Here is a 15,897-nt window from a genome sequence, read left to right on the forward strand (position 1 = left end):
TTCTATTTTTAAGTATAGGAGGTTAGGAGGAGGATTTTATAGTCTTAACTAGCAGTTGATTTTAGTTAAACGCAGAAAAGAAACTTTTAAGAACATACTATTGGTTCGTTGGATTTCCTTAATCCTTGTTAGCAGTTACCCAACGAGGGCCACGGAACGCACGGTCCGAACGTGCACGTTCGAAACCAAGGCTTTTGTAGCCGAGGCGTTAAATTGTTGGTTGTAATTTCTAGAGTTATTCTCATAATCCAACCAGGAGGACTATACGAATAGTAATGACTATCAATATTCAGTGATGTTAAGATCACATTCATATCTCAATCTCAAATGCAAAACCAGAAGTTACGAACCTGACTTAGGCTGTCCCCAAGACTATCATCAGCGTCGACGGGCCGGAACACTTGGCTTTCTTTCAGCGGTAGATCCCTCCTTTTGCGATCTTGCGCCTCCCGCATCGCTTGGCTTTGGAGTCTCTCGAAGAATTCCCTTGGCTTCAGCGGGGGAGGCTCGTCATCGGGCGGTGGTGGCGGGGGAGGGGGCAGCCGGGTGCGGGGCGAGCTCCGGATGAGGGAGCGCTCGTCGTCTTCCGTGGAGCGCTCATCGTGCTCGGAGTCGGAGCTCCTGCTGTCCCGCCGCCTCACGCCTTGCAGGTGAGGTTCCAGGAACGTTGCATTTCTGGAACAATAAAATAAAACTCTTGAACGACATCGTGCGAAGACTTAAAACCTGATGCGGCGGTACCAATGTATGTACCAATTATGCACAAAAAAAAAACTGGTTCACTTTCTTGTAACCAGATTTGTGGCACACCCTACCCTATATAACCTTGGGTATGACTCAGACTAACGTTATTATGACCTTGAGTTGGAGCCATGCCAAACAACATTTTAATTAAATGGCAAACTGTACGTGTGTCTAATAACCCGAGAGACGGCAAAGTTTACCACCTGTCGCGCTCAAATTTGGGAAACTTCAGTATTCCACTCCACCTCATCTTACTGCGGTCAGGTACAGATAGCGGATACTCTATTTCGCAAGTAAATGTAACCAATTCAATTTAAGCTAGCCTGTAGTCGTCTACATTGTGCCTACTTTGTTGAAGTGACAATACATACATTATTTTGATCGCATGGGTACAGATTTTTACAATGGTATACACATAGGCCCTACTTGCCTACATATGAATGACATGAATGATATCTAACAAGAGTTTGTTTCCAAATACTGTCTATGAATTAACAATTACTTAAGTCTTTACTCGTAGATTAATGTAAAGCAATACATATTCCTTATACCGTATACAAGGCGAAATCATAAAAAATAAATATCTGACCACAGCTACAGGGAAGGTTTGCGTAGATACATGGGGCGCTGACCAGACCAAAGGGACATTAACTAAGATTTATTCCCGGGGCACAGCCGACGCCGTATTAATTAAAAACCTCTGCACGGCTGATGGCAACACCGAGTGCGTTTACTCGGTGAAAAATCACTTTGAAAATCTCCTACTTGATACAATTTAACGTTAACAAAATGAACCGTACGCAGTGGCAATAAAGTTAAAATTGTATTAAAGGACAAATAATAATAGGTAGCTACGCGATGTGTCCGTAATTTGCGGAATGTTGCAGGCTCACTGCGTTATTTTTTGCAGGTGCTTTTGGGCTTTTTTTGTATTCGAATATTGAAATGGAAACATATTTTCCGCATACATAAACGATTCGGTCTTGTTAGTAAATGAAAACCGTAGGCTGTCGTATTCTGTCAGTAGATTTACGGCCATTTGACGGATTTCGTTTACAAATTCGTACTGGTGTGGTGGCCACAACAACTTTGCCTTTTAATATGGCTGTGCTAAATTTGACTTTAAACCTTTTTCAACCGCGTTAAAGTCGTTTTTAGAGGGTTCTGACTGACGAAGCTCGGGTTCGATCGTTGCGGAGAATAACGGTTCCGATGAAAAATCGCTGTAATAACGTTGTCGCAATGACGCGGAGTTGACACTCAATTTGTCAGCGGCTCCTCGGCCGGCGCACGATACTTCACTAACGTTTTGACTACAACAGATTAGCATCGTGTTAAATAAACTATTTCTTGTTAAAGTTAGCTGAATTTTATTATTTATGGGGAATAATAATACCGCTACCAAAAATATGTCAGGGAGTGATAGCTTTTTAGTGATAAAGAGGGCGTGTCCTATTTATTCCATCCCTATTTATACTCAATCGTTTTTCTTTTATTGAAGCGTGTAACAAACTATTACTCGTAGTTGTAGCAAGTGCTTAGAATAACTACTGTCCTGTTCAGATTGGATAAACTACTTGCAAGTCTTGCAACATACTAGAATATCACGGAAAAGCTAAGAGGAAACTTCCAAATTATCGTATATCAATGTCTCTACGTCAAACATATCCCCAGCAAGCCGGGGTGAATGTAGTTTTGTTTTTCCTTGAGGGATGTTAACTTTAATGTTCTAATCTGACAACAGCCACGCGAACAGGCGAAGGCTAGATTCACACGGCGTAAATTTTTCGTGTATACCGTATACGGGATTTTATCGAATACCGTAGTAACAGCAAAATTTGTATGGCAACTTTCAAAATCGTTCACAGTTACTCGTTCAAACTCGATGGGGGCAGAATCACTTAGCTTATCCTGGCATGGCCTTTTGCTTTCACTATGGTATTCGATAAAGTCCCGTATACGGTACACGGGAAAAATTTACGCCATGTGATGCCTAGCCAAAGGGTTTTATAGCCTCGACTCGTAAGTATTTATAACTCGATATTTGTCTACGGAACGGATCCCATAAATCTAATCGTATCATGTGTCCCAAAAGCGGCAACAAATCATCGCGTCACATTCGGTCATATGACGCCGTGGTCATTACAGGGGCTTCATTTTAATCGCTTAGCGAGAACGGGGGAGAGAAAACCTCAAAGGAACCATTAGAGGCCTTTTGTATATAGAATTGTATCAAGGGATCTTGAGATAACTTTATATTGGTTTTACCCTATATTATCGCGTGCGCTCGCGTCGCTATATAAATTACACGGACAGGACGGGATGACGACCCATGCAATTAATTAAAACATCATATTCGAAGCCAACACAGGAACAGGTGGAGCTTTAATGAATAATTTGGTGTCGGGTTGGCAAAATTTTTAATATGTATGAGTATCGAGCGTTTCGGTATTGATGAGAGAAACAGTGTTCGTGTAAATTATGATGGTACTAAAAATACTGAAAACTGTTACAGTCACGCACGTCACAACTTTGAGTCTACTTTTAAAATTTCTTATAAAAAGGTATCAAAATGCCGACAAAAAGTCGGCATCAAATGTATGTATAAACCTACTCTTTGGAAAGATTTTATAGTGGTATTTTTCCAAGCCAAAATCTAACACAGTTATATGCCATATCAAGTTTTATGTGACATAATGATAAAAGGCCATGAAGTACAAACATAATCGCAGCGTAGTAACAATCAAGCCTCGCTTACACCACACTACACTAAAGCAACAGATTATTTACTCACAAGGCCCGGAATCAGGAGATTAATTGCACATTCCGTGCCCGCTACAGGAAAAAGGCATTTCCTTCGCTACAGGTAGGGTTACCGTTGTATTTGAAAATTACAGGACTATGTCTTTTTGATCCAGAAGGAAAAATTATCGGATTTCAAAAAGGCGATAAATACTACGTACATACCTAAATATTATCATACCTATCTAAAATATTTAGATACCAAAACAAACACCATTTTTCATGATTAATCTATCAAGACGATCTTAACATGTAATTTGTGAACGCGTTGAATTATATTTGTTTAGTAAATTGTCGCTAGCTACTAGGAAGCTTTCAAAATAAACTTCGTTTTCCTCCGTATTATTTGCTTGTTATTTCTTCGAGTCACTTAATTAGGATTACACTTTCGTGGACAACCCTAGGCCGCCATGTTTGTGTGGCATTGTTTGTCATAGGCCGGTGCCAACCCTAATGGTCGGCTTTTGTTTTTCTTCATTTAGTCACCGCCCGGAGGGCTTCGCTGTTATTTCGCTACACAAAAGAATCCTCAGTACACCATAAAAGGGATTTAGGTTAATTTAATACATTGTGAAAGAAACTTTTCTTTCTACAATGAAAATGTAAAGGACACTCATTACCTACAATACAATTGTGAGAAAAAATCCGATTACTGTGTAATATTTTTCAAACGCACCATTTTCCTTTTACCCTTGATTTTTATGTACAAAAGCGAATCTGTCAGAAAACTTTTCACAATCGCGCTAACTTAAGCTTATACAAAATATTTCCGAAGACATTTTATCGATACAAGATGATAAAAATTCAAACGAACGCTACAAAGAGCGTATTTCCAGAACGTATCAACATGAATCGATTCGAATTTTATTCATTTCATATTTATTGTAGCACTTTCGTAGTCAGCATAAAATGTCGCGAGGCATAGCGCCTGCAATTCGTATAGGACTGGAATATATTTATGTCGAAAGTGTAAATAAGGTTTACTCAAATACGTAGAAATATCGTACTCTATTTATTTAAACTTTATTGCACAAAAGAAAACTTATCGTACAAAAGGCGGACTTAATGCCAAAAGGCATTCTCTACTAGTCAACCTTAAGGCAAAGCAGAGAGATTGTGCGCGGTGCTACTAGCTACTTCTAGCTTCTGTTAACAAAAATAACACAAAAGCTTATTTAACATACACAAGCAATAAAATACATATATACATAAGACATACAATATATATTTATCTACATAAACTAAATATTAGAAAAAAGGAATCCTTCATTCTAATAGCAAAGAAAGAACGTACAGATTTCTTAAATGCAAATTTATTTGGGGCATGGGAATGTGCGTTCCAAAGGCGCTAGGCAAAGGGTTCTTTCTATTCGTAATAATAGATCGCCGAATATCGCGTTTCAGTAATAGACGCAGGCAATGCATTTTTTGGCGATCAAATTAGCAAAGCAAAAAGTTAATTTACATTATTTTTGCATAAGAAGTTTCGATAGTTATAATGTTGGAAATGAGTTTATTTATGGGTGTACTGGTAGTTGGACTGAATATTGATCTTGCGGTGGAAATAGTACATAAATCGTGTATATTAATATATTAAATATTTATTGCTGTTTCTAAGAACTTATCTAATGCTCTCTCTCAATAATATCAAAACTTGATTTTGTTCAGTTACTGGACTAAAGTCGACCATATTGTTTGTTTTATGTTAAATTCCTTACGCCTTTGACTAAAATTATTATGATAAATTCCCTTATATTTAATAATAAAACTCTTCCATTGATCGGAACAGGACTGCTCGTGAATCTCGTCTGTTTATCAGACTCTGCTTGCAATTCCTTATTTCCCGACATTTGTAGTATCTATATAAGGAACTAGGTTCAATGCATGTGTCAATGCATCCCTCCAAGTAGTGAATGCATTGGAAATAGTCGATGCGAAACCACACAAGTTCGAGACTTACGAGTCTCTGGTTACAAATGGAGAGCATCCTCGTTTTGCAACAAGCTAACTAGGGAGCAATTCTATCCGTACTGAGTTATGGATGTTTTCTATGTATATAAGTATTTATATTTACCTGTGTATTCTATTTATCGCCGTCTCGTACCCACAACACAAGCTTTATTTAATTTACTGTTGCACTAGCTTGATTTCTGTAAGATTGTCCTTACAAAAAAACTCGCCCATTAAGGGTTCCGTACCATTTATGACACCTAAAAAAACTACTTACTAGATATCGTTTAAACCAATTTTCGGTGGAAGTTTGCATGGTAATGTACATCATTTTTTTTTTTTAGTTTTATCATTCTCTTATTTTAGACGTTACGGGGGGGGGGGGGGGAGGACACATTTTACCACTTTGGAAGTGTCAGTTTTTTCTACACTATTCAGTGTAGAAAAAAATATATTAGAAACCTCAATATCAGTTTTGAATACCTACCCATAGATCGCTTTTTAGCGATAAGACCGCCTGTTGTCTGCCTCTACATTTAATCAATTGTTTATTTTCTTGTATCTTTTTACTGAGGTATGCCAATAAAGAGTATTCTATCTATCTATCTATGCCCCACACGTATTGGTTTGATGAAAAAAAAAATTGATTTTCAGTTCTAAGTATGGGGAACCCCCAAAATGTATTGTTTCTTTCTATATTTGTGTGAAAATCTTAATGCGTTTCACAGAATACATATAGGTACTTCAACCCACCAACCAAGTTTCAACAGTATACTTCTTATAGTTTCAGAAAAAAGTGGCTGTGACGTACGGACGGGCAGACAGACAGACAGACATGACGAATCCATAATGGTACCGTTTTTTGCCATTTGGCTACGGAACCCTTAAAACTTATGACAACACTCACGAAATTTTACTTTAATAACAATTTTGAACTTGCTATTGTTACCATATTATGGCATTATATTTAATTATCACTTTTCTTAGTATATTATATTATATATATATTCATTTTTATTAAACTTTACGATATTATGATAGCAGTGTTTGACGAGTTGTAAACCACTACCAATTTAAAGGTTAAATTTGTTTTCTGGGAGTAAGTAAGGTTTATTGAATAAAAAGAAATTACATCACTCCCCTTTGCCTATGCATCTATAAAAACGCATTACACGTCACTAAACCTAATATACTTGGCATTTTTCAACTCCCTCCCTTTAAAATAAAGGCGATAATTGTTTGATAGAACCGCGCCGTAAACCTTAAGCGTTAACGTTACTCTCAAGTGCCATTGAAAGGCACTTGTACCATGAACCGATAACGGGCGGCACTCCTGATCACTTTGCACTTGCACTGGAGCATATAGACAGACCCTGGCACTGCATTGTATATTTACTTAAATTTCAACCTTATAACAGAAAGGTAGAGTAAAATTTCGTGAATTCAGGTCACGTCTGTTTCCGATAGGGGTGTGCGATTGATAGTTTCTAATCACGATTTCTGTTCGTCAGTTACAAATGGTAATGAAGGGAGTAAGTAAGTAATTAACGATGCGGAGCGCAATCTCATCTCCAAGGAATGTTCTAATTTGTCTGAAATCGACATTTAGGCACAAATCTTTTGAAGAATAGAATTTTTTCTCAAGAAATTCCATTAGTAATTTTCATAGCACATATCATCTTACGGTAAATCATATAAATAGGTATAACACTACTTATTTACACGATATTTTATACTTGTGAATAAACAATATGTTGTGTTTTTTAACCGACTTCATGATTTCAAAAGGAGGAAGTTCTCAATTCGGTTGTATGTTTTTTTTTAATGTTTGTTACTTCATAACTCCGTCATTTCTGAACCGATTTAGAAAATTATTTTTTTGATTGAATTTATATACATACAGATTCTCTGCCCTGATGTGAACGCAGCCAGATGGGTGAAGAAACTAGATCTTAAATTATAGTACCTACTCAATAAGGACAATAAGCAATTAATTAATTATTATACTTCCACCAATATTATATAAGCGACCAGTTTGAAGCCATACGATTAAATAAAAATATACATACAGATTGGTCCCGTTTTTGTCAAAACTCAGTTCTGATTATGGGATCCATGAGGAATTGAGGGAATTCTTCAAATGTGAAAGGCATACATATAGTGATTTTTGTATTTTCATCAACAAGTCAAGCATTTACGTTTAAAAAAGTGACATTTAATGAAGTGGAACTGCTGATGCTGATCAGAATGGAACTCTTCAACGACGCATAGTTCCCGCTTGGCGATTTGTCGTCTTGGTTATGTTTGTTAGGCAAGTTAGGTTTTTAAGTCAATTTTTTTATTTCATTGTATGAAATCCAAAATCAACAACAATCTTTCTTTCACCGGTCTCCTTCATTGAAGGCGGTTTTTTTTTTCTTAAAAATTATTTCGAAATAAATGCATTGCATTTCTACTTGGTGAAATCTTGCACTATCTAAGTATTTCTATTAGGACTCTATGCCCCGATTTAGTAACTCGAATGAGAACAGCTCGCCAAACCTTATTATCTCAGAAATTATTTTAACGTATCTAACGAATTATTAAAGCCTTAACCAGATTGTACAGTCAACGTCAAATTTATATCAATTTTACACTTAAGCAATTGTAATTAGGTTAAAAATGTACACATCATTTTGACACGAACCGTGCAAAAAGCTTTAAAATTCTGTAACAGCTTTGTATATGGCTTTATAATCCTGTTGCAGTCGACGCCTCGCTAAGGCGATTATATCTGAACTGAACCTACCTCTTCACTCAGCCAGCTTTCAGGCTCCTAGTCATCGTTTTAACTAGATTTGCATGTTGGAAAGACTTCAACGTCATATTTTCTGAATTATGTTGAAAATGCAGTATAATTTGTAGATAGAATGATTAGAAAATAATCTCATCGTACGTGCGTCTTCATAATTTATGTAAAATGTTGTGTTTAGACATCTTATTACATATAATAGTACGAAGCATAGTATGCTAGGATTGCCGTTCCTCCCGTATATTTCTTATGGTGACATTATTTCTGTGACATAAGTGCTCAATTGTTAATTTGATGACCTGTACCCCTAGTGTAAATAAATTCGATTTCGAAACGTGACGTACGCGTTTGCGTTTAGTCTCATTTTGTATTGGATTTAGAAAGAGCGCGCCAAGCGGGACGTTTTGGAAACTCAAAATCCTATACAAAATGAGACTTAACGCAAACGCGTTCATCACGTTATGATGTCGATCAAATTTACACTAGGGGTACCGTTCTTGGTGAATTTATTTCCTAATTTATTATGAAACAGATGTCATACAATTGTAATTTAAAAACTTTAGTAATTTTGAACGAAATATTAATTGTCACATATTTTTTATATTTATATAAAGTAAAACAAACTGACGATCACAATATAAATTCCTAAGAATTTACCACGCGTAGTTTTAATTGAATTGTATATTGTGAGATAAATAAATCATATCATATCATATCATGGGATGGTGGTCCGGACATTTGAGAAGCGTGCGCGGGACGTATCATGAAATAACCATTGCTGTTTTACTAATACTTTATTCATAATTTAGGAAAATTCATTAATAAATGTATTGTATTTATTGTTAAATGAAAATAGTTAATGGAAACATATTATTTTTACATTATTGTTTGCTCTATATTTTTAATTTAAATTAACAATAAAAATAATCTAGATATTAAGTAGGTAAAAATTTAAGTCCTTATATTATGAATATAAAAGTGTCCTCATCTATCGTAAGTCGTCGGACAAGAAAACGTCGTCTTAGCTCCTTCAAAGTCGTAAAACAAGCGGTTTATCATCCGAGAGAGTTTACAACTTGTTCCTAAGAATACGTGGGTATCAAGCTGAATTAAACGTAAATATTTTTAATAAAATCATGGACCAATCAAGCAAGAAGACTGGCGTCTGATACAAAATCACGTCCTTCTGGTTGCGTAACTAACGCAGCAGGTCTCAGTGCCATCCATTTTATTCGGAGCTTAGACCTCTGATTTCTGGTTAGGCATCTATTGAATGGAAAATTAGTTATTTGGAAGCCGGTCTCAGTTCCATCCATTATTGCTCGGCGCTTATACCTCTGGTCAAAATAACTTCCGTTCAATAAATCCCCATTGACATATATTTTAGGACGGGTCTTACGGCCACTAAGGATTAAGAATGGTGCTAGTTCAGTGGTGTAGTTACGAATTCAACCCAATCGTGCATTCTTATTGGCCGTAAGGCCTGTCCTGTCACATACACCCACATATATCTGTCAATGTAAATTCCAGTCATTCTCAGATATTGTCAGTCGTCTTGTTTTATTCGTCCATGGTAAGAGTATATCAAAGGCCACATAAAGCACACAATGACGTTAACAATGCGATATTGCAGGATGATATCGCATCGCCCACATCGCCTTTCAAATAATCCTTCTGCTGAACTCTCACGACACCCACGGGATCATGATATTTCGAAATCGCAAGCGATTCACAGCTGAAATGTCAAAAGCGGCTTTAAACTTGAAAATATTATCACTTTCCTTGACTTTGAATAGCACTTGATATAGACAATAATCCATCGAAGACGTTTGCCAAGTCTGTACTAAAGTAGCTTAAGCATATTATTATAAATATATAAGGTGAGATGGGGTAGGACGAACACCGGTTAAGTTATTCTTACTCCATTTCAACTTAATCGCTTAGCTTAATAGTATCCCTTTAAAATCCGCGTAGCGTATGGAAAAAAAGACTGAAAATCTACTAAAGCCAAACAATGCTATAAAGTTAACATTATCCATGGCCTTACTTTCTCATTAAGTGCAATAACAATAATCGGATCCCTCAACAAGTCGCGTGGGCAGCGGGAAGGCAAGTTTCCCTCGCTAATGTCATACTGGAAATGTACACTTTCTACGGGAAGTGCGGGTTGTGATATCTATCGGTGCTTATTACGCGCTTAATACCTTGCGACGAGCGAAAGTTGAATTTTATTACACCTATATCAATGACTTTGTAAGCCTAGGCTGTCAACGCGATATAAGTTACGACAACATATTTAAAACTTCATTACCTATAGGGCCCGGCCACATCTACCATTGCGCAGTGTTTACTCGGCAAAATACAACACAATAACGCAAAATTTAAGTTGTGTTAAATCGCAGGTATGGTCGTTTCGTCCCTTCAAAATGTAGGTTGGTTGGACAGAAAATTTATAAAAGTTCGCTTTTACGAGTTACGCATAAGTTTGTTCTTTTCACTCGGCTCTTTGAGTTTGAAAGTGAAGAATAAATTGTCCGTCCATTATGCGGCATTAACATTACAAAGAGGCCGTAGAGGCTTCAGGCCTGAAATTTTAAAGTGCTTAGGTCAGTAAAGAAGATAGATATCCATTAATTATTCTAGACAAATAAGTATTTTACGCTGTAAAATAAATAAAGGCAAGACAATTAAGGTATGTACTCTAGACTAAATCACTTTGTATTACAACTACCCGTTGTAATAAAATTAACATTTCGCTCTCAAATAATTCGTAATCGCGCTACTCCGTGCAAGAAACACACAGAAATTGATTTTTTTTCTGTGATAAACCGAATAATTATGCAAAAGTGAGACGTCAACAGATAGTCTTAATCCGGTAGATTAGGAGGGGCGATCAAAGGAAGGCAAATGGGAAGATCCCTTCTTTGGTTAATATATAATGAGAGCTTCCTTTTAAAGCTTGTGTTTACATTAATTTACTGAATATAAATGTTTCTTGGAATCGCGTTTCATTTACTTTTGACGAGAATCTTGTTTTGCCTTTGGTTTAAGTAAATCTCCTTACTTAGTTAAACTATAGATCTTTATAGTTACTAGAAAAGTTTATTTAGTGATTCCTTCTACACAATATCTAGTCTCGACAAAATAAACAAAACAACCTACCTACACATACTAAGTATTTAAAAATATAATACCCCTTGGTATTGTAAAACTTCGCGAATAAAGGAAGCCTTACTAAGCAGAAATCATGTTCATATTACACTCTTATTCAAAACTCAATAGAATCGTAATAGAAGAAAATAAAAACCAGCCTGTAAAGTTTGCAGTTTAAACCCTCAATGCAGCTCTTTCCATAACTCCGTACTACATTCAGAACCGTTTCCAAACGGGTTTTCTTTTTCTCTCATCTAACATATCATCCGTTGCCCACGTAAATACGAAGCCAGTATACCCATTAGACATTGAGCGGGAAACCCAATTATCCTCATTATGTCTCGTACACTTCAATTTTCTCGTATAATAACTGTTCTTTGTATGCTTTCGTAAACATGTTCGCGGCTCGATTTTTGGTAACCGTATTATGTTGGACTCTCTAATTAAGTGTTGTAATACTAATTTACGATTGCATACCGTATAAAGTGAGTTTTGTTTCCCATGTTTACGGTAATGAACAAAAATTATACCCTAGGTTTATAGGTTAGCTAAGTTAATTATAATGATTGAGGTTGAATCGACAAGTTGCATTGAAAAGCGCAAGGACAATGAAATGAAATTATTTTGAATTACATTCGTTTTAGTGTGGTTCTTAATGTATGTAGTGTATGTTTTAATGAACATTGTCAATACAAAGATTCATAATGTACCTACGTAATTTCAAGATGACAAGTGATCCTGTTGTTGGTATAAGATATATAAATGAGGTATACGTAAGTTCCTTCCAAAATGTCATTTTAAACAAATCGCTTTAACAGATTAGTTAAGTCGCTCGAATATCGCTCTAAAATTCAGTACCAAGCAAAAAAATCGCCTAAGCCTTGTACTTCCTATAAGCAATTTGGAGTGTAGGATAAACATTGTTAGCGTCCGTAAATGATTCTCAACAGTAAACCACGGCTTCTGCAGCTTAGCCCGCCTCTGCGGCCCGCAGACAAATTACTGCAATCAGCCCGTGTTAATGCCATTGCTTAAAGAGCGCGGGTGACACCAGTTTAGGACAACTAGTGTAAGCCTCGAGATCTATAAATAAATCTGTGTAATTGGGAAGCGCATTTGTAGTGGATGGATAGCCTGAGCTTTTAACTTATGAGCGTTTGGAATGACGCCGCAGCCCCGTGTCGTACACCGGGCGACACGGCAGGACAAACTTGTGGCGTTGCAGAGAGTTACTCGTATACTTATTATGTATTAGACATACAATAAACATAGGTATATATGTATATGTATGTAAGAAATAAGTCTATAATGCACGAAGTGAGGGGGACATATTTTCAACCGGTTATTTGTCACAACTATTTGCTAAATTGCATTTTTACTTGGTGACATTGAAATAAACAAGCATTTCAACGAATGAAGCTGCAACATGTAAAGGAGAAAGCGCGCGATTTTAATTGGATTGGAAGGATTTTTTTTATCCTGGAAAACTGTCCCGTATATAACATTCCACAACAACAAAATGTACTACATTTATCTCAAAAAATGCTTAGACCCATGGTACAACCTTAATATTTCCCGCCATCGGACCTTTGTCGCCCACTGTACTCCGATTCTGTTATATAGCGGGGACAAACAAAAGATGGCTTAGCGGTTGCAACGAGCTATTAACAGTTGACAGGAGTGATGGAAGCCGGGTCATTTCAGGTGGAGTTGACTAATGCCAGCCTTATATCGCTGTTAGGGACGGACATATTGAACCCGTATTATTGTGTAATATCATATTTTTACTACCTATATATGTTTAGGTTCTCCATAGGAATTAAAACTTTGTGTTGATCTAATTTGGAGACAAATTCCGGGAGCAGACTGTTTTCGAATGCCAGATTTAAAAAGGGTGCAACAATGTTTTCTATGATATGAGTGAATAAATAAGGCACTACACAGACGTACATTTAAAAACACATAGGTACTTAACTACTTTACCAAAATAAATGTACAAACCTCTTCTGAATTTAGATAGGTACCTATTAATAAGTATATGAATTAAATTTAATTAACAGTGGTACAGATGTCCTTAGTTGTAATTGGATTAGTTTCATGTAATTTTCATTGTAAATGAACTGGCTAAACTGCTGTATCCTTGACTGTTGGCTCGCTCAAGCCCGATGCGCGCCAAAACCGAGAAAGCCAGCCAATCGAGATATGGAATGTTTATGTATCGAAACTGCTGTTAAAACTCTAATTGCTGTGTTGAGTTTAATTTATTAAGCCCTACGAGTACGTTCAACGACTAAACATTTACTTTTACACAATTCCTTCAATGATTGGTCGGAATGATTATGTCTCGATTGCGCTTAATCGAGAATCGAGATCTTATATGAAAACTTACTAGTAGCTTAATTTAATATATTTTTATCATCGTGTATTACAAATATTAAAATTAAAAAAAAATATCTCCCAGTTTGACAGCCAATCCCTGACGTCCGCAGAAAGTAAGGGCCTGTTTACATTATTAATTAGTGTTTAGTGAGAGTTCATACATTTGCCATTAAACGTAAGAACAGTAGCAATAGCACTAATCAATTAACTTGTATATAGACACTAAGCGCATGTAAATCTTTCAAATCTCCTGAAAAGCGTCTTCTTGAGTATTCCCCCACAACTACAAGTATATAACCACCAATACCAACCATACCCCCTTATTTATGAAACTTTACGGGCATCATGGTTCCATTTTTATCACTCGTCACTATGCCCGTCACTTTCGCGCTTACATACTTATTAGAACGGTGGTGGCAAATGACAAAAAGCTGACCATCTTAGCCCTACTGATTTAGTTAAATTATATTTTATCCCTTTCTTACAAATTCATAAGTCAAAATGACAGATATAGACAAACGATTCATAGCTAATTCAGGCCAGTAACGCAGTGAATAACGCCACATTCTATATCTATATTATTATTATTATACTACACGACATATCTCCTAGTATATTAAACCGCGATATTTCAAAAGCCTCGCATAACTATAATGTTCCATGGAGTATTTGAAATAATAGCGAACGAAATGCGGGCCCCGTCAAACTGAGCCCTCAAAGAGGAGATGCATTAGTCGCTCGGCGACTCCGGGATTGAATGCCTTACACTCCAATGCTTCTTAAATGGGAAACGCAGAAAACTTTACTTTATATCGGTACTTGTAAACGTTTTCTTGCTTGTTTTTCAATTTGGAACAGCATATTTTGTTAGTGAACTGTGATCATTTGAAACAATAGAGTTTAACGAAGCTAAGCTGGCAGCGATTTTGATACCCCAGACTGTAAACGTATTATTTAAACGTCATAATGTGATATAAGTTGACGTTTACAATAACCCTTGCACAGTCTGGGCTACCAAAATCACTGCCAACATAGCTTGGTCTAACTTTAGACAAAATACTTACAAGTAAACTGTCTCTTTAGACTAGTAAACATTTTAGAGATGCAAATGCAATTTGCAAATAAATACAAAGCATATAAATCAAAGAATTTTAAAGTTTTATAATATGTCGAACAACGAGATATTCTAGCAATTATCTACGTCGTGAAGTTTGAAAATGTTACCACCATAATGCGAAAAATGCAGAGCTACAAAAATATGAAAAACGAAAGCAAAATCTTGAAGCACTACACTCGCGGGGGCATATTAAAATCTTCCTCTATAAAACGGAGCACAGAGATAGAGCACTCAGTGCGCTGCGAACGCTGCATCCATTTTGCATCCCACAATATGGCGCTGTTCCATTATCCTTTATTAAAACTGGAAAGCTGATTTTTATTCTAAACCTTAGTAATGTACAAACTCATTAGATTTTGCGCCGCATGTTGTGTTTTATCGTTTTACAAGATTAGGTTTTATAAATGGCCAGTCCGTGATGGAATTCGAATATTTTAAATTTAAACCAACAGGGAATATGAATGTTAGCAAATTGTTTTACTGAATTCAACGGACAATTTAGTCTAAATTTGGAATTTGAATGTATGTCACACCCAGCGCGGCTAAAATTAAATTGCCAACTCCATTTGCGCGACATGTGGTAATACGGTTGCAACTATTTCCCGTTTGATCGTTACTATGTTATGACAGCTCGTCAGTTTGTGTATATCGAAACAGATTTAACTTTGCTTCCGTTTAAGTTACCTATCTATTTATTTGAAGTAATATAATCGATTGCTACTGACGAAAATAGGAAAGAGGACCATCAATTCTCCATACAAACAAAAAATCAAACGGTCGGGCATAGCTATGATTAAAACACATCAAATTGTGTAAAAATATTTTCAGTAATGTTAATATCCAGAAAAGAAAAATTGGGACTACGTTTGTATGGAAAGGCGGTTTTGGGGCGGTCGTCCCCTTTCGTCTTTAAGCCAAGATTTTCTGATATGGATGGCATAAATCTACATAGGTATAGGTA

General features: G+C 36.4%; 1 protein-coding gene across 7 annotated transcripts in view; it reads right to left on the reverse strand.

Moving 5' to 3' along the window:
* The window catches only part of LOC133525931 (protein sprint), a 474,626-nt gene that overhangs the window by 45,940 nt on the left and 412,789 nt on the right, over positions 1 to 15,897 (reverse strand). For all 7 annotated transcript variants that reach the window (XM_061862362.1, XM_061862358.1, XM_061862359.1 and 4 more), the window contains one exon: positions 351 to 675. In XM_061862362.1, the coding sequence (XP_061718346.1) occupies positions 351 to 675 (325 nt within the window). The remainder of the gene's footprint in view (positions 1 to 350; positions 676 to 15,897) is intronic.

Source organism: Cydia pomonella, chromosome 15, assembly GCF_033807575.1.
Source record: "Cydia pomonella isolate Wapato2018A chromosome 15, ilCydPomo1, whole genome shotgun sequence".
NCBI classification, from domain to species: domain Eukaryota; kingdom Metazoa; phylum Arthropoda; class Insecta; order Lepidoptera; family Tortricidae; genus Cydia; species Cydia pomonella.